A 23,657-nucleotide genomic window follows, 5' to 3' on the forward strand; every position below is an offset into this window, starting at 1 on the left:
GGCGTAAAGAGGAATGGAATTGGTAAACGACTAGGAGACATTTTTAAGTTAGTAATATGGACAGGATATTTTTCAGTATAGTTTGCAGGTTTAATATTTGGTTGTTGCTTCTACAGATTCATCACTTCTTATATGACCACTTTTCTTCTTTGTGCTATAATTTTGGTTTCTTCGATTTCAAACTGAAGTAGACCATCTCACATTGTGAAATAAATGTTACTAACTGGTCAGGGTTACTGTTTTGATGTTTAGTATTTAAAGCATTTACATTTCTTACATAGTTGTGTTCACAGAGTTGTCATGTCTCAAAAATAGACAGAACAAGTGGCAGGGGAGAGGATTGCAGCTGTATGCAGGATTATTTATGAATGCAGTTACAGGTATAACATTGCTCATGAATTTGAGATTAAAATTTTTTTTCAAAGTTAAGAAATAATGTAGATAAGTGATGTAGAAATTAACTTTGTGAATGTATAATGGATTATGTGCATGTGTACAGACTGATTTTTGTATAAAGAATTTATTGTGCTAAATCTGTTTTCTACTAACTTGATTGTATTGACTTTTAAAGACTTGATTCAAGATGAGTATTACATACTTTCTGGTAAAATATGAACCTCCTTGTGCAATATTTTCTCTCAATCCTGAAAATACAAACATTTCCCTTCTTTCTTCTGAGTTTCAGAACAGGCAAGAAGTCCGTTGCTAACAGCAATAGCTATCTGAAGTTGGACATAAAATTATGATACTTTTTTGCTGTCAGCTACGTCTAAAGATTTTGCATGAAACCTGTATGTTTTTGATAGAGATGGAATTCTGTGCTGTTGTCAAAAGGATAAGCTATGAATTCATACAATTCTGTGTGCAGAGAATTAGTACTTTTTAGAGGTTCTAGCTACCTCAGAGCTAAATACAGTGCATACATGCTTTCTAAAATGTTTCTGAAGTAGACTTTGTAGCCTAGAGTATGTGGTTATTTTATAAAATGTTTTAGTAATGCATAAAGGATTAAAGGACTTGTCCAATTGCCATGACTCTAGTAGCTGTAGCACACATGAGCAATGCATTCACTTCAAACTCAGGTTTATAACCTTTCTGGAAAGTTTGTGTATTTCATGTTTTGAGAAGTCATACGTGTTTCTTACATATTTTGCAATAACTTGGGACTTACTTTCCAGGAAAAAAAATAATAATGTGTTGTCAGTCTCTGCTATTGTATCCAGAATAAGATTCTTACAAAGATACCAGAAATAGGTTTTATGGAGAGAATCATGTTGTAACTACGTTTTCTTACAAGTCAAATTTTGAATTTTCAGATGTGTATTCTGGAGAAAGTGTCTTTGAACCTCATATTTTTCATGTGTATTTTTAGTTTTATGCTTTTTGCCCAACTTCCTGATAACTTACTTCCTAGGATATTTTATGCTAAATAATTAGGTCAACTCCTGTGTCTGAAATGGTTCCTAATACATAAAGCTATCTTTTTATAAGCTGAAGTCTACTTAACAAAAACCAGCAGACTGATACAGATAGTATTCAACTGAGTTCCACAACGTCCTCACTCTAGTTCACTGCTTTACTCTGCCATTTTTAGTTATAAACATTTTAATTCACTAGGAAAAGTAATATTCATAAGCATTCTTTATTTAGTTCATCCCTTATTTCTTATTAGATTGTAGCAAATCTTTTCTGGTGTTGCCTTTAGCATCACTGTTTCACTTCTTCTCCCATCCCTCTTATTTCATATAGCTTAGTATATTTTGATTTTTCTTTCTTTCTCTTACTCACATTTATTTCTGGTCCTTTGTTTTTCCTTTGTCATCCATCCCTTCCACAAGAAAATATCTTCTTCTGGTATTATCACATTCAACATCATTGCTGTGATTCAGCTTAAATCTGATTTAAAAGCATATTAGTTCAGCTAGTTCAAAACACCATTTATATAGTCATTCTATCTTAAGGGACTAGTGCCAATTCATTATAAAACTCAGGAAAGTCACTTGTTTTAAGCTAAGGTGAATGTTTTGTAAACCAGAAATCTATATAACTTTATATATAGTTTTAATAAATTTTAAATTTGAAAGTCATGTCTTCATTGTGCATGTGCCTTCATTATTCTGTAAAAAGACTTAGAACATTTTTAACATATTTTATAGACAGGTTTGGAATTTTATAAGTTAATAAATGAATAGGAGGAGTAGCCATAGTGCATGACTGTTAAGATTGAATCATCCTGACAGTCCCTTTTAACATTTACAAGGGAGAAATACCATTTTTCTGTCTTATGATCTTTGAACACTTTTCTGAAAGGTGCACTCTGTCTCAGAGGGAAGTTGTGGAAATACTGTCCTAGTGCTTGTTTTTGTGTTTTTTTTTAAGGGGCCTTATGCTGGCCTGTTTTGTAAAGGTCAGAATGAATTGTAACACTTCTTTCTTCTGGTTTTAGTATCTGTGAATGCCATTTATCCTGGTTTTAATGCAAATATATATCGTAAGAGATTCATGGAACTTTTCACTTCAAGTTTGTGATTGTGAGGTTATGTGTGCTGTCCTTCCTTTTCAGAGCTTCAGTGAATACCTTCTCTGCTGCTTCTTATAGCTATACTGATCAGCTATATGGGAGCTGATGGGAGCTGTTACTAGTTTCACAGTTGATGTATGTTGGACAAGAAAAAAATAATGAAGTATGAAATAGATTTGAGTAATGTAACTCTGCATAAGGAGATGGCTGAAGTGGTTTATGATATGTTTGGCAGATTGGTTTCCCAAAATCAACAGTATATATGTAATGCCAGTTTTAGTTTAGGGCAAAAGTGTGTTTTTAAGACTTGTGCAGAAATGCCATTTGGGTCTTCAAGTATCATCTAAAAAAGTTTGTTTTAAAAAAAAAAATCGAATACCACATCCTGCTCCTTCATTGTGCAGATTGTTATTATAGGTTTTCATTATCTCTACAACACAACTGTAAAGACAGGTTTTGAGTGATCAGTGCAAGCCTTCCTAAATACATTGTGTTCTCTGCTGCTGTGTTCTGAAATTTGAAAGAAGATTTACTATTTCTTCAGTGGTGTTCTTCATATATTTTTTACAGGAGAAACTAAACATTTCACTGCAGCTCAATCATCTTCATGTCCTAGAGCTAAAACAATGCTTCTAGATATTTCTGTGTTCTATGCCTATGCACTTGGTTGCTATTATTTAATTCAAATGATGTTTTTAGAACCTATAATAACTACAGCATGTAGTCAGTGATAGGCTATAGCAATGTAAAATTCTATGGCTTTGGGTAACATGCTGCTTCATCTCTGAGATCTAGCACTGCTGGAAACTGTGTCACTTGTCAAGCTTGAGCAATCAATTAGGTGTTCATCTTCTACCTAGGAATTACAGGGAAACGAATATTCCAGGATGAAAAACTGTATCCACATTGCGTTGGCTCATTGCACCAACTTGTACCTCTTCTCACAGTTTTCTCGGCTGTACAGCAGAGATACCAATATTTTCTGGTACAGCTGAAAATTGTGGACAAAAGGGTAATATTAATTTTAAACATTTGCTGAAATACTTCATGTATAGGACTTGTATAAAGACAAAATTGGTAAACGTGAGAAAACTAGCTTGTGGATATTAACACATCAAGAAATTAAGAGTTCACTCAAATCTATTTACAGAATAGCAGTCTCAATGCTGAAACAGACATATTGAAATCAGTGAGGCAAGCAGTAAAATAATATTTTATTTGGAAAAGAAAATGCTGCAACTTAGTTTACTTACTAGAGGTAGTACTTCTGTAAAGATTAACGTTGTGAAAGTCCCTAATTCCACAGATCTGAAATCTGGGATCGCTGTTTTGGAGTTCCTGGTAGAAGCTGCGTTAGCACAAGGGAATAATAAACCACTAAGCATCTTGCAAGTTGCATGCGATGCTAGGTGCATTGAGCAAATTATAATTTTCTCTCAAGTTCTCTTGTAAATTATACATCATTTCAGAGAAGCAAAGGACATTGTTTCATGTTTTACAGCAAGGAGTTTTTCATAATTCTTCTGAGCTGAAGACTTTGAAGCTTCATATAAACTCTAAATTTAATTGGATTTTTAGTAAAACTATCACTTTCATAAGAATTCGAAAGTCTTTCTGTTTTCATCTTGCCTGATATAATAGTGACCAGTGCTTTCCAGCTTGACTAGACTGGAAGTGTGGCTGGCTGTTCCTCATGCCATTAGAAGTATTTAAAGATGTGTTGGTTTTGCCAAAAATCTGTTAGCCCTAAGCCTTTTTTCTCTTTCTTTACGTTCTTGTGAACAGGATCACAATTTGAAAAATACTCTAGGCATCATTTAGTCAAAAGCCAAAAACAAATTACATATAATGAGCTAAATCCAACAGCCGAGAAAGATCTCAGTTCTTTAGCATGCTTTGCATCAGAATGGATCATTTTGGGGGCATTGTGTCTGTCCTCTCCTGAAAAATATGCTGGAATGCATATTGGCATTGTACATACTCACTGGGGTCTTTGGTTTTGGTGTTAGTTTTTCAGAAGCAGATGTTGGATAAATTCAGCACACTGGAGTCCTTTCTTGTGTTGATCTGGTATCAGTATGATAGGAGATATTTTCAGCACATTATTTTGCCTAGAGGCTGCTTAGGTTATTTCCTACTCTTATATTTGCGGCTAAGGTAAATATTCTGATTCTCGCGCTCATAGTTCTCAAGTCTTCTCTGGGTAACAAAAGTGAACATCACATGTTGCACATCTAGTTCTTAACAATAACAATAAACTTCATCAAACCTACTAATTTGGTCATACATTTGTTCATCAAAATTACCATGGTTTGTCTGCAGATTTAGGAGTGCACAATTTAATTAGTTCACTTTTGAAATATAATAAATTATTCTTACTACATGTGTAAAAGTTAACTAATTTGTCCGAGCAATCAACCTTCTTCACTGAAAGTCTGAAACTACCTTTGGTTCATGGGCTTGGTTGCTTGATCAGGTTCCTCTTATTTCTGGGAAAATCTTAAGTTACTTTCTATAAAAAATTGTTGCAACAGTACATTGCAATATGGAAAAATGAGGGCCAGCAATTTATCTGATGTTACAATGTATGCAGTGCAGTAAGCAATGCAGACTTGTTCATGTATCTAAACATCTAAATAAGGATGTTATTTCTCAGTTTATGTGCAAGGACATGCAGTCAAAATCTTTTGGTTGCATTTTTTTCTAAGCAAAGGGTAAGTTCAACAAAAAGCAAATAGTGGAAAGCCTCACATTTTTTTCTGGTAAATGAACTTTTCAGTCGCTCAACATTTTCACCCATTTTAGGCGAGTGCTTTTGTGCAAGAAAATTTGAACTGTTAACTTGAAATTTGCAGTTTCTTTTTGATCTGTGGGTACATTAAGAATGAACATGAAAAGGATGAGACCTTTTTTCCTTCAACTTACTGAATTGTTGTTTTCATCAAATAAAGGTTTCTTAAATATACTTCCTGTTTTATTATCTACTAAACAACATTTATTATCTTCTAAGCAACAGTATTTTATATTAAAAACTAAAGCATCAGCAGCCTGGTTTTTTATTGTGATTAAGTTGCTTTGAAGAAGAAAAACAAGAGTAGCTTCCTAGGATTTTTTTCAGCAGAAAAGGGTAAAAATGTTAGTGCAAGATAAAAGCAGATCTTGTTGTACCTTTAGTCGAAAATCAGCTAGAAATCACGGCATTTGCTTTGCTTGTTCTCTGCAAAGATCTTGTTTGTATTATATTGCTTAAATGGGAGTATATCTTTTACGAGAAGAAAAATTCAGAGGTGTAACTTTATTTTATTTAATGAAGGTCTTTTTTTCTAGGTGAGGCCCCATGGCTGAGTTTATAAATTGATCAATATACACATCTAGGAAAGTGCATCAACCATAGATTTCTATTTCCAAAGATTAACAGTAATTAAAACAACAAGAAAAAAAATCTGTGTTTTGCATCTGTACAAAACACCTTAACTTTTTAATACAATATATTGAGTTAGCTTAAATTTCAATGCGTATGTTCAGAAGCAACAATAGTGAAATTCTATTTTGGAAAAGTAATTCCTTCACAACGTTCATTCATAAAAGTTAGTTTCTTTGTGCAGAACTTCATTTATTTCAATTGCTGATCTTGCTCCACGTCACTCTGAGTAATGCTGTATTATTCGTAAAGTGTCTTTCAAAACTAGTCTTTTCTAGGTTCCTTTTATCAATTTATAAAGATGAGAAGTCAGTTAATAGCAATAAGGAACAAAATAACTTGTGATATAGCTGCTGCAGCAATTGGATAGCTTGAGGTAATCATTAACACTAAGGTAATGTGAGTTCTGATGCTTCTGGGCAGTTTTTGGAGGGGATGTGTTGGCTGTATTCCCTGCTTTCTGCCTGGGTCTTTCAGCATGCTCTTTGGAAATCCCTTCCCTGCATCAAAATATATTTCCTGATTCTATAAGAGTATTTTGTACTATTACAAAATCCTTTTTGAATCTGTGGGGCTTAGCTGGGGGCAGTGATGACCTCCAATACATGATGGAATTACTTGGTTGCTTTGTCCAGGCTTTTCTCTGACCAACCAGCCTAATGGGTCCTGTTTAGAATCATAGAATCATTACGGTTGGAAAAGCCCTCCAAGATCACCTGGTTCAATGTCACCCACTAAACCATGTCCCCAAGCACCATGTCCAACCTTTCCTTAAACACTCCAGGGACAGTGACTCCACCGCCTCCCTGGGCAACCCATCCCAGTGCCTGACTGCTCTGAGAGGAAATGACTCCTACTAATTTCCAACCTAATCCCCCCCAGCACAACTTGAGGCCATTCCTTCTTGTCCTATCACTAGTTATCTGTGAGGAGAGGCTGACCCCCAGCTCCCCGCACCTTCCTTTCAGGCAGTTGTAGAGAGCAATAAGGTCTCCCCTGAGCCTCCTGTTCTCCAGACTAAACACCCCCAGGTCCCTCAGCTGCCCCTCACAGGACCTGTGCCCCAGGCCCTCCACCAGCTTCATAGCCCTTCTCTGGACACGTTCCAGAGCCTCGATGTCCTTCCTGTGGTGAGGGGCCTAAAGGTGAATACAGTACTCGAGGTGCGGCCTTACCAGAGCAGAGTACAGGGGAAGGCCAGAGCTGAGGATTGGAATGTTTACAGGGAGACAGAGCCTCTACTTTTCTAGAATCTTCCAGAGTCTGGGAACCTTCCCTTTGTGTCATTATTAGGGTAGATAAAGAAAAATTATTTTGAAATATGTGTTTAAGCAGGTTCTATGGGATGGTACAGAACATAATTCCTCGCGAGGGGAAGTGGAGGGGCAGGCACCAATCTATTGTCTTTAGTCACCAGTGATAGGACCCACGGGAATGGGGTCAAGCTGAGGCAGGGGAGGTTTAGGCTCAACATCAGGAAGAGGTTCCTCACTGGTGGTCACACACTGGAACAGGCTCCCCAAGGATGCAGTCACTGCATCAAGCCTGTTGGAGTTTAAGAAGCGACTGGACCGTGCACTCAGTCACATGATCAGAATTTTTGGGTAGACCTGTGTGGTGCCAGGAGTTGGGCTCGATGATCCTTATGGGTCCCTTCCAACTAGGGATATTCTATGACTCTGTAATTCTTCCTGGCACTAGGTCTCCCTCCTGCCAGATCTTCTACAGTGGAGAATCCTGTGGGCTCCCGTAAGTCCCTTGGGCAGTGGTAGTGAGGGATCTGAGTCTCCCACTCTCCATCTCTGTGTGTGCTGATCTCATGTGTTGTCCCTTCATGTATGTAGTCAAAAGGTGAGGTTAAAGGGGCATGATAGAGGGTCTATATCCTGCTTAAAAGATATAGCTGTATACACTTCCACAAACTTTAATATAGAGTGGGATAGCAAAGATGAAAGCCACTGAAGTAAATGGACTACTAAGCTTATTTTTGGTCAGCATTCATCTTGGCTGTGTATTTTTCAGCTAATGACACAGTATCAAGATGAAAGATGGAACTTCTGTCTTAAGAGCAGATGTATTTTTCCCATGCCTTAAATTCGTCCTTGAGAAAGGGGCTGCCATTGCCTGTGTTTCCTCTTCCATTCTTAAAGCTTTCTTGGGCACAGAATTATAGGAGGAGCGTGAAGCCGGTGGGTGAGCTACTTGGATTACCAAGGACTCAGTGCACCATATAAAGAACGTTGTGAAGCATTTTAAGTAAAATAGCAGTGGATAGGACATTGTTAAATTTGCACACTGATATCTGAGTTTACAGCTTTAACCTGTAAGCTGTTCATCACTTACAGGCGATGTGTGCCTTTGCACGGTAGTGCCTGAGTGCTATACTCTAGTAGTACTTAACTATTTTTAAAGCATGTTTGTTTTCCAAACATCTTTGTACAGTGGGGAGGTACTTCAATAACCTCTTTTTTGTTTTTAGCTCTTCATCCAAAATAGAATTAAGCTGTGAGACTATACCATTGCAGTAGTGAAGACAGTTTTATTATGGAGTAACAGTGTGTTTTATTCAATACAGTGTAAGAGTTTGAGGGTTGTTTGAGCTAGGCCAGAAAGAAACAGCTTTCCTTCCTGCGTATATGTCTAATGTAGGATGTTTTATCCATGTAGTTACAGCAGTGACCCAGGGTGACTTGAGAATGATAAGAAAGTAAGCTGATGATAAATAAAAGAGGTAAATCCAAAGCCTCAGTTCATATTAAAACCATTGGAACATCCTCTGTCAAATGCTCAGAGAGGGACTGTAAGGGAAGTAAGCTTGGCCTCTGTAGAATAACAGCAAGACTGCATATACTAGTCATCAGCAAAGAAGAGTCCAGTAGTCAGGTAATGTCTCATGTGCCTAAAAAAAATTATTTGTAGTCTGTTTTCATTTTTAATGTCAAACGAAAGTGTATGACAATGTACTAGTGTAGAATTCCCAGAATGCGGAGAGTGGCTAAATTTAAATTTCTGAACACTGAGAAATGAAAGCTAAGATTCATATCCCCACCCCAAACAGGTGGCATTGTTCCCTTTTAGGCTCTTCTGTGTTCTTGCATACAATGTCTTGATATTTGGAAAAGTTATATTTTAAAATGCAAGTTGCATATAGACATTGGAAATATGAAATTGTATTAACTGTAAGTTTTGCTTAATACCAATTATTACACAAAAATTGAAAAGACTTGATATATATGGGAGACTAACGTATGTAAAAGACTTCATTAACATAAACCTAAGTTTTGAAATGGACTTCAGGGGCCATTTTTCTTCAAGCACTTGTTAGTTTGCCATAATAGATGTATCTGCAACAGGTCATTTAGATATTATGAATACAGAATCGTAGAGTATCCTCAGTTGGAAGGGGATCCACAAGGATCATGGAATCCAACTCCTGACTCCACACAGGACCACCCAAAGATCAGACCATATGTCTGAGAGCGTTGTCCAAATGCTTCCTGAACTCTGGCAGCTCAGTGCTGTGCCCACTGCCCTGGGGAGCCTGTCCCAGTGTCCAACTACCCTCTGGGTGCAGAACCTTTCCCTAACCCCCAGCCTGACCCTCCCCTGATGCAGCTGCATGCCATTTATCTATATAAACAAACCTGGTATTGATTGCTTCCACTCTATTAATTGCTTCTTACAGTTATGGAAGTAGCTTTTTTTTTTTTTAATGTTTTTGAATCTTTGTGGCTGGTTAGTTCATAGGAGATAACACCAAAATATAAACCACATAATCTGTTTTCCCTATTTTGGAAAGTAAAGGTAAGTCAGCTTTGTAATCAAAGTAAGATAAGAGTTCATTAGCATTGGTTTTGATTTAATGGAATGAGCAAGCCTTTCTGATCCTGGAAAGATTTCTAATGCATCAGGAAGCATAACTTCTTTTCTATACCTGCTTGTCTGAAATTTTTTCATCAAGCTGGGTGAAACTAGTCTGAATACACTGACTGTTGTGTCAAAATGTCATGCTACTGTCCATATTGAATGGATCCAATAAATGTCCATAATGATATTGCCTTTCCTCTCTTGAAGGCAATGCTGGTAATGGATACATTTACCTGAATCAGGCAGGTATACCTGGCTGAAAAAATTAAAGGCAAAATTAGCTCAGATCCCTCTAAAGATCAGGTTTCTGAAAGTATTAACTAAAGTTAAAGGTTATTTAACAAACTTGAAGCCACATATCAAGTTGTGAACAAAAAGTAATGCTGAATATTTGAATCTGATCTGTGCCTTTCTATGTTTTTTAAGCCATATGTAAAGAAAGGAAAAAATATATCCACTAAAATTTTAGTGTTTGTAGAACACTTTCTACTATACATGTCAAGACCCTTTGAAAAGCTTACTAAATATGGCAAGAAGATAGCAGACTAATTCTGTTTTAGCTAAAGTTCTCTAGCTGTTTTTTAACTGTGTTTTATTTTGTGAAGAAATCCTGGTGAGAAAACAAGTGTCCTGGGTCAGTGGATATTTAGTAACAACTAAAGATTCTTGAGTATATTCTCTTAAGAAACCTTTTGGTCATGATGCATGACCTAAAACAACATTGCCTTCCTCTACTAGTAAGCAACTAGTATACAAGTGATAAACAGCATTGTGTAGATCTGGACAAGCGGTGAAGAAGAAATAGTTGTTTATGTTTGCAGCTCTTGAAGTGTTTTTACAGCTATTCTGTGACTAGTCCTTCAGATTCACTAATGTAGAGTGCACCAGCATTGAGATTCCTTACAAATTAAAGATCTGGTTACGGTGGCAATTTCTTTTGTTGTTGTGTTGTGATGTGTAAGTGATGTCTGAAGAACACTGATGCCTGTAGTCCATTCTAAGTATATTTTGTTTAGCGATTGCAGGCATTGCTGTTTCCTGGTGCATTCTTATTAACTTACGGACTAACTTTTTAGTATAGTTACTTTCTCCTTTGCTATTTTAAAAGCCATGCAAACTAGAGGCAAATGTAAGTGGTAGAAGTGGAAACAGGAAAATGAGGTACAAAGTCTTAGCAAACTTACCAAACAAATTGAAAAACTGCAAGTGATCAAACGTTTTTGTATATGCTTTCACATGGTTTCCTGTTATATATTCTTTTAACCATTTTTGAAAATGATCTTGTAAACTGAAAAGGCATTAGCATGAGGCTTACAGCCTAATGTTTGTTGCTGTGTGACTGGATTCTTGTGATGAACTGGATTCTCTTTAAGTATTTCTTTACTACCATGAACAAATAAGAAGTACATTTTTAATACGGAGCACTAAAATGAATTCAGTAACGTGTTTCTAGTGAAGATTGGGTTGCCTTGATTCAACATAGCATACATTGTAAAATAAAATATTATTGACTGGAGTCCCATTGTATATAATATCCCTGAATTTCTTTAAATAATGATGAGCAGTCCTTTTCCATGTATATCAGAATTGTTGATACACATGCAGTCATGCCTAACTGTATGAGTAAAACTCTTTTTAGATTCGGTTATTTACAATCTTCAGGATTAAGGAAACTATGTGCAGCAGGCTTGCTCCAGGGAAGATTGTAAAAGATACAAAATCTTTAAAGATGACTTATTGAGACCTGTACAATATTTTTTTTTATTTTCTGCTATTCTTTTATTGAATAAATGCTTTATATATTTTATCTGAAATATCTGTAACTGGCAAGAGTGGAGTTCAAGCAATTATTTGAGTTTAGCATTGGAGAACATAACACAATCAAGACAACTTGGGACTTTTGAAAATGAAATAGTTATTTTTTCAAATATTTACAGTATTTGCATTTTTATTCTTTCATTGATGTCTAATTAATGTGGTGGCAGTTGACTTATTTTTAAAGACTGTTCCCAGAATTCTCAAAATCAATAAGGAAAGCAAGAATAGGTGTTCCTATGAGTTATAGTAGCCTGTGCTTCTTGTTTATTGTTTTGTTTTTAAGGATTTTCCTACTCAAAAAAACACTACCTTTCATCATACTGAGACTTTCTTTGTGCACAGTGTAAGCAAAGAACAAATTCTGTTCTAACAGTTCCTGAAAGCAATGATCACAACCTTAATATTGTATTGTGAAACATTCAGACATAGTTTTGAAATTAAGTAGGTGTGTTAAGTCACAGAAGACTTACCAATGGATACACAATTCATTACTGATTTGTTTCCTTTTCTCATTTCCTCACCAAGTGATCTTAGTAATTACTCTGCTTTTATATATATACTTTTAATAGTAGCTTCAGAAAGACTTAAGCATTTTTAGAAAGTATTCCTGTTGTTTTATAGCTTTAAAACATCTATGTGAATCTTAACACATCTTTTGTTCCTTTACTTGTAGCTGTTTTTAGCAATGCCTTCATTTGTCAGACTTAATGTAAATTTTATTGTCAGTGAGTAGTTCTGCTGACTTCAGTGCAGTTAACCACAGTGCATAGAACTGAGAGCCAGGCCCACAGGTCTGCACCTGTGGAAATTGTCCTAAAAAAAGTACATGCAAATGTCCTTCTTGCACCTTTCCCCAGATGCTACAGAGGTATACAAAGGGAGGGACATAGAGTATTGGGTGGGGACACCACTGCTCACAGACAGCTGTGCAACCTCCAGATTAGACCTGGCTGGCATCCAGTCAGCTGGTAGCACACACACAGGAACTAATCTGTCTGTGCTGGCATACCTCTCTTCCTATCTTTGCTCAAATGCCTAGCCCGCAAGGAATAATCATTTCATAGCACAATGGTAAACCATGCTGTGAAATGTTTCGTAGCAAACAATATTGAGAATTTAGGTACTATTGCCAGATGGTGAGTATCTGAGATTGCAATTTAAGGCAAATAAATGTGACCATGGTCTGGGGGAATCAGGGACAATTCTTACTAACAGCTTTATTTTATAGATATTTATCTACCTCAGTTCAAAAATGTTTGAAGTAATTATTTTTTTTTTTGTTATCCACTTAACTGAGAGGACTTGCTTGAATGTACTTGAGAAATACAGAAAAAATAATTTTCTGATTGTAAGTTTCATTGCTTACAGACAGTTTTTTGATTATAGACAGATGTTGAAACCAGAAGTATAAAAAAACATCTAAATTTAATTTAAAAATACTGTTGAAAACTGTTTTCTAATATTAAGGCTCTTCTAATTACAGCTGAAGGTTTTTAAAAAGGGGGAAAAAAGGCTTTAAACTTGGATTAGGAGATGGGATATTAGTGTAAAAATTGAAATAAATTTTAGAAAGTTATGTTACTGATACAGTGAATGCAATTAAAAATGAAAAACCATCTGGAATATGGTATTTGGAAAGATTTTGTTTCTATATATATATGTATATATAATATGCATATATATCTAGCAAAATTAGCAGGTGATTTCCTTTGTATCTAAACAATCATGTATACCTTGGGGAAGGAGAGAGGAGCACTTGTGACAGTAGCAGTTATTCTTTTGCTGGAGAGAGTTAACAGATAGTCTGTGCAGTAAAGCTCTTTGGTAAATAATGATGACATCAAATAAACAAAACACCAATAAATGATTTTGAATTAATTTGATTTCCTTGTCTCTTCTAAAAAATTTGACTGCAAATCTCCTTCATACTGACTGCATATGTGTCTAACAGTTTCAAAATGTAATGAGAATGGTAAAATGTTGTCTGTTATGTCAGTGGTAAAGATACCTGATGTGATCCAGCTTGATGTTTGTCTTTCCAAAACAAAAACAAAAACAACAACAAAAAAAAACTTTCAACTTTGTTTTGTAGCAAAATCAAGAAAAAATGTGGGTTGAGTTGTAAACTTATCAGTAGGATGTAAATCCAAGACAGTTTGAGATGTCAATCATTTGGCATACATTTAGGGATAAGAACCTGAAGATTCTGCCGCAGATTGTGCCTACTGGAAAAGGAAAGATTGCTTACTGTCTTATATACACTAAGTGATATGATTGAGAATAAGCAGAACTTAATGAGACACAATGAATCCTTAATTTACCTTTCAGGAAAACCTGTTAAATGCAGAGAATGAAAAAAATAGGATTAAATGTTGTGGTAGTAGAGCAGGGGTGTCATTTTGCTAATGTAATTCACCAATTTGGATTTGTTTTTATTTATATGCCTGACAAAATATTTTGTTGAAAGTAATGTTTATGCAATTTATTATGTTAATTCCCAGTTGCAGTGTGAACAATATACACAGTTTTACAAAGACCTGTCAAATACATCCAGGTATATCTAACCGTGGTATTGTTAGTAGGTATACTGTAATCAATTCCTGAAAAAGGACTGTAGTGTTGGTCCCTTTTTTTTTTTTTTTTTTAATCTTCAGGTTCACATGACTCTTCTTACTCTCCATTAATAGGTAGCATAGATCAGTCAGTGTTAAAGGAGTTGCCTCCTGAGCTCCTGGCAGAAATTGAATCCACCATGCCACTTTGTGAACGTGTGAAAATGAACAAGCGCAAACGTAGCACAGTTAATGAGAAACCAAAATATGCTGAAATCAGTTCTGATGAAGACAATGACAGTGAAGGCGCTTTTGAATGTAAGTAGTACACCATTCTGTTCCTACTGCTAAAGAAGACTAATATTTTGCCGTTACAAAAGATTCTTTTTTCAAGTTGGCTAGTATAGAGCATATGAAATTAAGTTTGCTGTCCAGACAACTACCTGGCCAAAAATCTTTTTTTTAATTTTAAAAGAATAACTATTTAAATTTGTAAGCCATAATGAAAATGGGAAAACACTTCCTGGATTTTTTTTAATTGTGCTACGAAACATTTTTAGACAGTCAGATTAAAGATAGCCTGTAAAGCAGCTCAAAAAACTTATATACAAAACTACAAAACAATGCAGGGGAAAAAAAAAGTCAGTACCTAAATTTTAAATTATTCTTAGTTTCACTGATAAGAAAATTGAAGAGTTCCCTCTTGAACTTTTTCTGACATGATATATTGAGAATATTACTGCCCAGAAGTTTCTTAAAATATTTCCTTTTTTACTGTTTCCCTGGTATATTGCTGGAAAAACTGATCACTTCTGATGGGTTCTCAAAATAGTATTTATTGGTCATACTAGTCTTGAATTAAGTGATCTCAAAGGGAGAGAAAAAACTATCTATAGTTAGAATTTTGCTGTGTGATGAGGTAATGTTCATGAGAGTCAAAAAATTGTTATACACCTCTTAAGTTAGGAAGGGATTTTCTACTTCATAATAAGAGTATAGTTAGTTTGTAGATATGGAAGTTCAGTTAGCCAGCACTGAAAAGAAAATCCATTAAAACAGAGTGAATCAGCTGAGTCTAAGTAATGTCTTAGCTGCATTACCTATATAGGGATACAGCAGAAGTGCCTATTACTGCTAACCAGAGGAGAACTTACAAAGTTTTTTTGATTTTCTTTTGATTCTTAGTCTTACGGTCCAAAAGAGAAAGATTGGTTTATCTTGCTTTTTTAATATGTTTTAATATGTTCTCATCTAACAGATATGCAGGGCTTATGCACATGTACACATAGAAATTGTGGTAGTAATATCTCTGATCTTTATCAAAGAAACAGAATAGAATGTCCCTTTGTTTGTTTGTGGTTTGTTGTGTGTTTTTTTTTTCCCCTGTAAAATACATTGAATAATGCTGCCTTGACCATGAGTAACAGATCTTGTAATCAGACTTAATTATGGCAAATTATCAATGATGATTTGCTTCATTCAGGATTCTATATTCTCTCTTTATCATATAATACCACCAGTTTATAGTGTTAATGATCTGGGACAGGGAATTAGAAGAAGTAAAGCAAAATTATTTAAGTTGGTTGGGAATGGAGAAGTTTGTCAGAAATTTCAGAGACACTTTTTCAGAGACACGGCATAGCTATTAGTCACAGTGGCTGCTGAAATTCTTAAAGATGAAATAATGCAAATTAAATACATTTACAGTACTTATATACTCAAAGTTATTCTAGATTTATTATGTACAGCCAAGAGATCAGGCCAACAGATTCTAAACAATTCAGTGAGGACATCTGATATAGATATGAATTGTTATATTTCTCAGAGAATAGTGTAGATCTGGATTTTAAAAAGAGACAAAATGATGAAGAGAATGTAAATTTTGTAACAAATACACTGAATAGATTTGTACTGTTACAAATATCTATTTCAAAGTTATTTTGGGTATCTAAATGTAAACTTAAAAATGGACACAGTAATTGTTTTAGAAGATTTTTTTTATTATCTCATTCCATTTAACTAAATGATGAGAAATTAAAAATTGATGAAATTTTTCTCCTACAGCAAGTAATCAATGTGTTATTATATAAATGTTTGGCAGAATTCAGAAGCAAATGAGATACTTACAATCCAGATATGTACGTATACAATTAATAATATTTTTAATGTTACTAAAGCTTACACTTTTAGTCAGTTTTACTTCAAAGTAAACTTTTTAGAGCAGTGTCTGATTATGAGAATCTGTTGGCATGATCATCTTATTTGCCTTTCAGAACCAACACAGCTGTAACACATTCTGTTTTGCCATGCAGCATTGATAAAAATTGACCATTTTATCAATGGTCCAGTTTTCAGCTGGAAAATGATACTGGTAGTTACTTTTCTCATGGAGATGTAGCTGGGGTCAGAATTCATCTGACAGGATTTAAATAGCTATTGGCGATGTGTAAGCTCTGGAGATGGAATTCATCTACCTGTTTCATGAGGGAATACTGTCTCACGAGGGAAAGAAGCAGCAATTAAGATGTTTGAAGTTTTTTTTTCCATTAAACACTTTATCCAGTGCATGCAGTTCAGGTAACCCAGATAGCCACTCATTTCCTCAGTTGCTCAACTCAACCATTTTAGAACAGAAACTATTAGTAGTTCAGACATCTTTAACATGACTGTTCTGTCTCCAGAAGGAAGTCTGATCCAGAAGCAACACAGCTCAAAGACCAAGCTAAGTTATTATCTTAAAGTATTGGACCACCTCTTTCCAGAAATTTAATAGTGTGTTTTTGGAAGTGGGAAAAGTGGGTGCAGTGATGAGCATTATTATCACCTTGGCTTCAATCATTTTTTATTCATACTGAGCCTGGGCTACCTGTTGGGTATACCCTGATATATATAACAGTCTCTTTACTGTGATGCTCAGTTAGCTGGCATTGTGGAAATGATTTATCAGTTCTCTTCCAGTTCTTTATAAATGTTCAGAGCCATTTTGATCAAAAACAACCCTATGTACAGGCATACTTCTCTAAACTTCAGGAGAGTTTGGTAGAGACATACCAAGGGGCTGTTATATGTTGCTTCACAACAATAATAAACTCTAATAGTATAGAATATTTGGGAGCCATTTTGATCTTCATAGTACAGCCCTTATTAGACGTCTTTTTGTAAGCCCAATCATCCCATTTTATTAAATATTGGAGAGTTTCATGGATGAAACTACATCCTCCTCCATGTCCTTTTTGTATTATGTTTTAGCACCTTCTCCCTTAAAGATGTACAGACTGTCTTTGAAAATAACAGAGTACGCTCTGTTCCTCTTCCCACAATATCTTATTACCAACAAATCTCGGTTTCTGTAGAGAACTTGTATCCCAATTTCTTCAAAGTCAGTTCTGCTGTGTTTATTGGTCTTGACTGAAAACTGGTTATAAAAACCTTCAGAGGTATATACTCAATTCTTAGCACAGAATTGTGACTCCAGCTTTCTCCTTTAACTGAACTAACTGCCATAAATATTACAGGACAAGCTTTTGGCTGTCTTGGCAAAACAGAATTTTAAAAAAAAAAAAAAAAAAAAAAAAAAAAAAGCAGCTAGATTTTTAAGTCCTGTTGAAATTTGTTTTGTTAGGTGGGCAAAGTGAGCACTGAATTGGACCTAGTAATATTCACAATTATGTAACTGAAGGAGTTATGTCAGTGCTCTCATATGAAAGGATGAAAATTATTTTGATTTGTTTCACTCTACTTTGTTTAAAAAGACAAACATGCTTTAAAGTTATCTCTTAAGTATTTGCTAGTGTCTTTGATTTCAGGCATGATTTTAATGTAATTAAAAATGAACTGTTAAATTAATGCCATAATAGAATTTTATGTAATGGTTTTAGAGTGTTTCACTTGTTTTATGGTACAGCTATATATAGTCATTTTACTTGTAAATACATAATTTTGAACTATAAAAAAATGATTTTTTATACTTAGAATGAAAATGCATTTCATTTCTAGCTTCTCGAAAAAGACATAAAAAGGATAGAGATGAAGCTTGGGAGTATGAAGAACATGACAGAAGAAGTTCTGGTGACCACAGAAGAAGTGGTCATTATCATGAAGGAAGGAGGACTTCTGGTAGTGGTCGATACCGTAATCGCAGTCCCGATGACTCTGATATGGATGATTATTCTCCTCCTCCTAGCCTCAGTGAGGGTAAATGAAAAAAAAAAGAAAAAATTTCTTACATAATACTAGTGCATTTTTAAAGGATAAGTTGAACTTTTTGAAATAAACATCTTTACATGCAGTATTTAATATAAGCATAAGAAATATAAACAACCCTTTATATCATTTTGAGAAAGTATTTGTTTTACTCTTTATTCTTTTAACTAGTGGCAAGAAAAATGAAGAAAAAAGAAAAACAAAAGAAGAGGAAAGCTTATGAGCCTAAACTAACACCTGAAGGTAGTTTTAGAAGACTTATTTTCTTCAGTTTGTATTTTCTATGTTGTATATGAAACAATTATACATACACTTCTTTTTTCTTTTTTTTTTTTTTTTCACCAGAAATGATGGATTCTTCAACTTTCAAAAGGTTCACTGCTTCAATAGAGAATATTTTGGAAAATCTGGAAGACATGGATTTTACAGCTCTTGGTAATATGTCTGAAATTTTCAAACTGCTTCCCCAAATAGAAACGCAACAGAAGCCAAAAAATTTGCATTTCAGTATTTTCAGACTTCCTTCTGACTGATTTAATTGCCTGTGATACATGTTAGGGTATGCTGTGTTTATATGGCTTCCACCTAGAGTGGACTTTACCTTTCCAATTTCACTTGCTGCTTGAGGCAGAGGATCTCGCTTCCTCCACCTTGCAGAATCCAACAGGGTCATAAATCATAATGAGACAAATAATAATCTACTGGAGTTCATCTGTTGTGGCCTTTGACCTTACATGCTTACAGCTGAGTTACTGAATCTCTGTGTAGTCCTTAGTCCTTTCACTTGAAAATCAGCAAGCTTAGCTTCAGTGTCAAAGTAGTTCAGGCTAACCAAAATGACTTTCAACAAAAATGGATAATGGAGAACTTAAATATTCTTTTCCCTACAATCTTTATCACAGGATTAGAACAAGGAGGGGAGCATAGTAAACAAATCAGTACAGTCTCAAAGCAATCTTGCCTATACGCTTGGTTTTAAAAGTGAAGTCATTGTCTCTTTCTAGGTTTTGTAATGTCATGTTTTTGTGTGTATGTTTAGTATCATATGCATTTTTCAATTACTGTTCTGTCCCAGATTCAAACTACAATCATTTGTGATTTATTATGCTGAAATGAGGGTGGTACTGCAAGAGGTGCAATAAATGGGTTTTGCTATATTAAAAATAGTTGTAGTTGATGATTTCAGAAATGGATGCACGATGTTAGGCTGTTAAACAATATTTCAGAACATGTAATCAGTTATATTGAACAAGTAGTTGTTTTGTCACAACCAAAAATAATCGTCATCTGTCTTTGTTAGATGGAACTATTAGATGCTAGCTGTTTGGAAAATTTTTTTAGCAAGTTTTCTTGCATTTGCTTTTTCATATTGGCTATAAATACTGTATTCTTCAACATGTTATTAGAAATAGTTATGATGATTTTTTTTTTTTTAAGGTGATGATGATGAGATTCCACAGGAATTGCTACTGGGAAAACATCAGCTTAGTGAGCTGGGTAGTGAATCTGCAAAAATCAAGGCAATGGGCATTATGGACAAGGTACATCTTCATAGTCTTTACCTCTTACTGAACATTTAATTTCATTAAATTTGCAAAATGGAAATGTCCCCCTGTAATAATATTTCACCCTCTTCAGTTGTGAATGAGACATACCATGAACAGGTATGCTTATGCTTGAACTGATCTCAGGTACTTAAAAAGTTACCACATCACAACTGTTACTGTCTCTGACACTGAGGTATTTTTGCTGAATAGTCCTTCTGTGTCAGTGGTAACTGAGAGCACTGTGTACCAACATGTAGCACGTGTGCCTGAGCAGTAAAATCTAAAATAACCCATTTTCACAAAAGCACATCAGCCCATAGTCTTTGCTCCTTACAGATATCGTTGAGCAGTCTTTGCTCCTTACAGATAGTGTTGAGCAACTATAGTAAAACAGAACCTACATTCAAAATCAAAAAATCTACCCTTTCTGTTATAAGCTATCAGAGCATTGTAAATATATGGTGGCCATCTGACACATTACTGAATTGCTTATTTCCTCTTTCTCTCTAGAAAGGCTTTTCAAACTTAAAAGATAGGTGCTAAAAGTCATTTTCTGTAAACTGCATATTGTGGTTTCTTTGCTGTACTTTTCCTGACTTCAGTTCAAGACAACTTAGTTTGTTGGTGTAAACTGTTGGTATTATACCTCTAGAAATAATTTTCTTGGTTTCCTTATTTAACTTTGTAGAACTCTTGGCTTTGGGCAGTCTTATGCTACCTTCTTACCCTGCCTGCTCTTGACCACTTATATTTATGAAGTGTCTGTGAAGCCACTTATTAAAGAAGTCACTCTGAAGGATTTTTTTTAACCCAAGATTTATAGTTTCCACCTGACTTTTCCTTCAGTCCTGCCTACCTTCATCTGTAGGAGGATGTTTTCAACCTGGGTGTTTTGCCCTCTTGATAGTTCTCCCCTTAATCTTAGTTCCATTTATACGCAAGTCCATACCTGTATATTTAAAATCAGAATTTAGTTGATTCTAAGGATGAGCACCTGTGTTATGTGGATGTGTTCTTCGGGAGTTCAGCATATTCTGCACATTATTCAATTGTAATTCTGTAGAACCGTCAGTAAGCGATTTTGAGTTACTTTTTTCATCATGCTAGTTTTTCAAAGTTAAGAAAATTACTAAGAGTATGTTTTCCCTGTGTTAGCACTCAGAGAATTTTATTTCTGCTTTTCCATAAGATTTGGATTTTCTCCTAACGAGTTTCTATATGGTCAGACAGAATATGATTAGTAAGTGGATTTGGTAAATTCCAGTTTCCAGAGTCAAGAATGTATAACTATACAACATTATTGGCAGATATGCTGTTTTCAGTCTATTCCTACAAATTTTGTTGGTTTAAAAAGTAGTTTGTCTGCAATCTTAGAACATATTTCACTAGTTTAATTGTATTATTAGTATTATCAATCATGCTTTGTCAGAAACTGACAAGTTAAGATCAGATCCTTACATCAAAAATACCTTAAAATTTAAGGTTAATACTAGAATTATGTAAAATGTTCTGTCCATGTTCATCTATGCACATTTTTTCAGCAATTTGGAAGCCTTTATGTTCTTACAGCTGCTTGATGTGTTTGTTTTCTTGTTGTAGCTCTCAACAGATAAAACAGTAAAGGTCCTGAATATTTTGGAGAAGAATATTCAAGATGGATCAAAGCTTTCTACATTACTTAACCATGTGAGTTTCAAATTACATCATTTCACACCCCTGTTCAGCATAGGATTTTCTTCATTTGAGTCCCATTCAGTGATAGTTTCAAATGCTTTGTGTGTGCCTGAAAGGAATTTCTGGTTTTACATGTATATGATTAACATATTGTCAAATTTTAAGATTTGAGGTAAAATTCAATTGATTATATTCTTTTTGTAGTAAATGCTATACTGTAGGACTGCTAACAAACCAGAGTGTTGGGAGTAGTTGAGTTATCTTTTGACTTAATTTCAAATTTATAATAGTTTCAATCTGAAATATTTGTGGCAACTGGTATTACTTATGCCAGTGGAAATTTCTTTGCTACTTCTCTATAAAACTTCCCTTAGAAAGGATGGCTTTCTTGTAGAGCATATTCCTTCCCTAATTATTAAGAACTGACAAAACAATATGCTAACAAGAATAGTGTTATTGAGTTTTACAGAAAAAAACTAATCTGCAGAAATTGAGAGAGATTACATACATTGGAAAAGAAGAATATGAGTTTGAAAATGAATGTCTTAAGTAATATGAAAAATAAGTGAATAGGAAGTACTTTTTTTCTGCCCTGTTGCAACATGATTGAACCTTCTTTACCCAGTGTTAAAACTAAATGGATATATTTGATAAGACATGTTTTTAAACCCACTGATATTAAATAGTTGAGTTGGTCTGTGTTAAGTTTTATTCTTATGAATTTCATGTGACTTTTAATAATCTTGTTGTGTGAGAGTTCCCTCTAGTGGCAAAAACTAGGTTGGTAAAAGCAGCAAATGATACCTGTAGACCACTAAGGACAATACTAAATGAATGAGTTCAGTTTTTGCTTTAAGTACATCAGTCTTAAGTAGAGAATGTAGCAATCTTCTTTCATAGCTCTTCCCTATGATATACGGAAAGCTTTTGTGTGTTTTACCAGACCAATCCAGTGGGATATTGAAGACTTATAACTTAGGGAGAAGTACTGCAAACTTGCTGCCAGTAAAACAACCAGTTGATTTATAAAACAAACTATCCTTGTATCATAAATGAATGTGCTTGTTTTAAAGTATATTAAAATGTTGTTGGTATATTGTACTTGGCAAGGATAAATATTTGACTTTTCATTTACACTGTCCTGCTTTTCTTGCCTCTTGCAGAACAATGACACTGAAGATGAGGAGAGATTATGGAGAGATCTTATTATGGAAAGAGTGACAAAATCTGCGGATGCTTGTCTTACTGCTATTAATATTATGACGTCACCAAATATGCCTAAAGCTGTATATATTGAGGATGTAATAGAAAGAGTTATTCAATACACAAAATTTCATTTGCAGAACACTCTCTATCCTCAGTATGACCCTGTATATAGAGTGGATCCTCATGGTGGTTAGTATACTAACTAATTTTAAAATATCTTTTCACATTAGATTTATGTTTTGCTTCATATATACATATGCTTTATATATACATATATATATTGCATGAAGATGCAAGTGATATGACTTCCCTGCATTTTTTTTTTATTTTTTTAATTTAATTTTTATTTTTTTTATACTAATAGTTCTTTCATATGACATATGGCATCTGAATTAATGCTGTATGTTATATTGAGGATAATTAAATACAGAGTAAAGTGACAATGAATTAATTGCATCCTCTGAATAACTTGGTCATTTTAATGTTTAGTTTTACTGTAATAGCCATAGTGTCAGTATAACCGTTTGGACCAGGGTATAAAGAAGTTTGTCTCAAGCTTTTCTTCTGTCTGTAGTTAGTATATGCATCAAAAAGTTATTTCATAGTCATAATCCCTGCTTATATGAAGATTTATTTCAGAGAATTTTTTTTTTGCCTTTAGCATTTTGTTGTCATATATTTATCTTCAGATGTGGGTGTCCAACATCAAGAACTGTTTTAAAAATCCCGAATCCAGAATTCAGAACAATTACTGTTTTGAATTAATTCTGAAATTAAATCTGAAAAAAATAATGTCATATGAAATTCTTGCCTTCCAGCTAGAAATAAATACTTTTGCATCTGTAAAC

General features: G+C 34.6%; 1 protein-coding gene across 9 annotated transcripts in view; it reads left to right on the forward strand.

The window, feature by feature from the left end:
* Window positions 1-23,657, forward strand: part of NIPBL (NIPBL cohesin loading factor) — a 163,704-nt gene that overhangs the window by 104,402 nt on the left and 35,645 nt on the right. For 8 of the 9 annotated variants that reach the window (XM_082782995.1, XM_082782994.1, XM_082782998.1 and 5 more), the window contains 7 exons: window positions 14,315-14,497; window positions 18,176-18,373; window positions 18,554-18,625; window positions 18,728-18,817; window positions 19,820-19,923; window positions 21,529-21,615; window positions 22,767-22,998. In XM_082782995.1, the coding sequence (XP_082639121.1) occupies window positions 14,315-14,497; window positions 18,176-18,373; window positions 18,554-18,625; window positions 18,728-18,817; window positions 19,820-19,923; window positions 21,529-21,615; window positions 22,767-22,998 (966 nt within the window). The remainder of the gene's footprint in view (window positions 1-14,314; window positions 14,498-18,175; window positions 18,374-18,553; window positions 18,626-18,727; window positions 18,818-19,819; window positions 19,924-21,528; window positions 21,616-22,766; window positions 22,999-23,657) is intronic. The other variant, XM_082783001.1, reaches the window with a different exon arrangement.

Source organism: Aythya marila (genome assembly GCF_965140915.1).
Source record: "Aythya marila genome assembly, chromosome: Z".
Classification (NCBI taxonomy): domain Eukaryota; kingdom Metazoa; phylum Chordata; class Aves; order Anseriformes; family Anatidae; genus Aythya; species Aythya marila.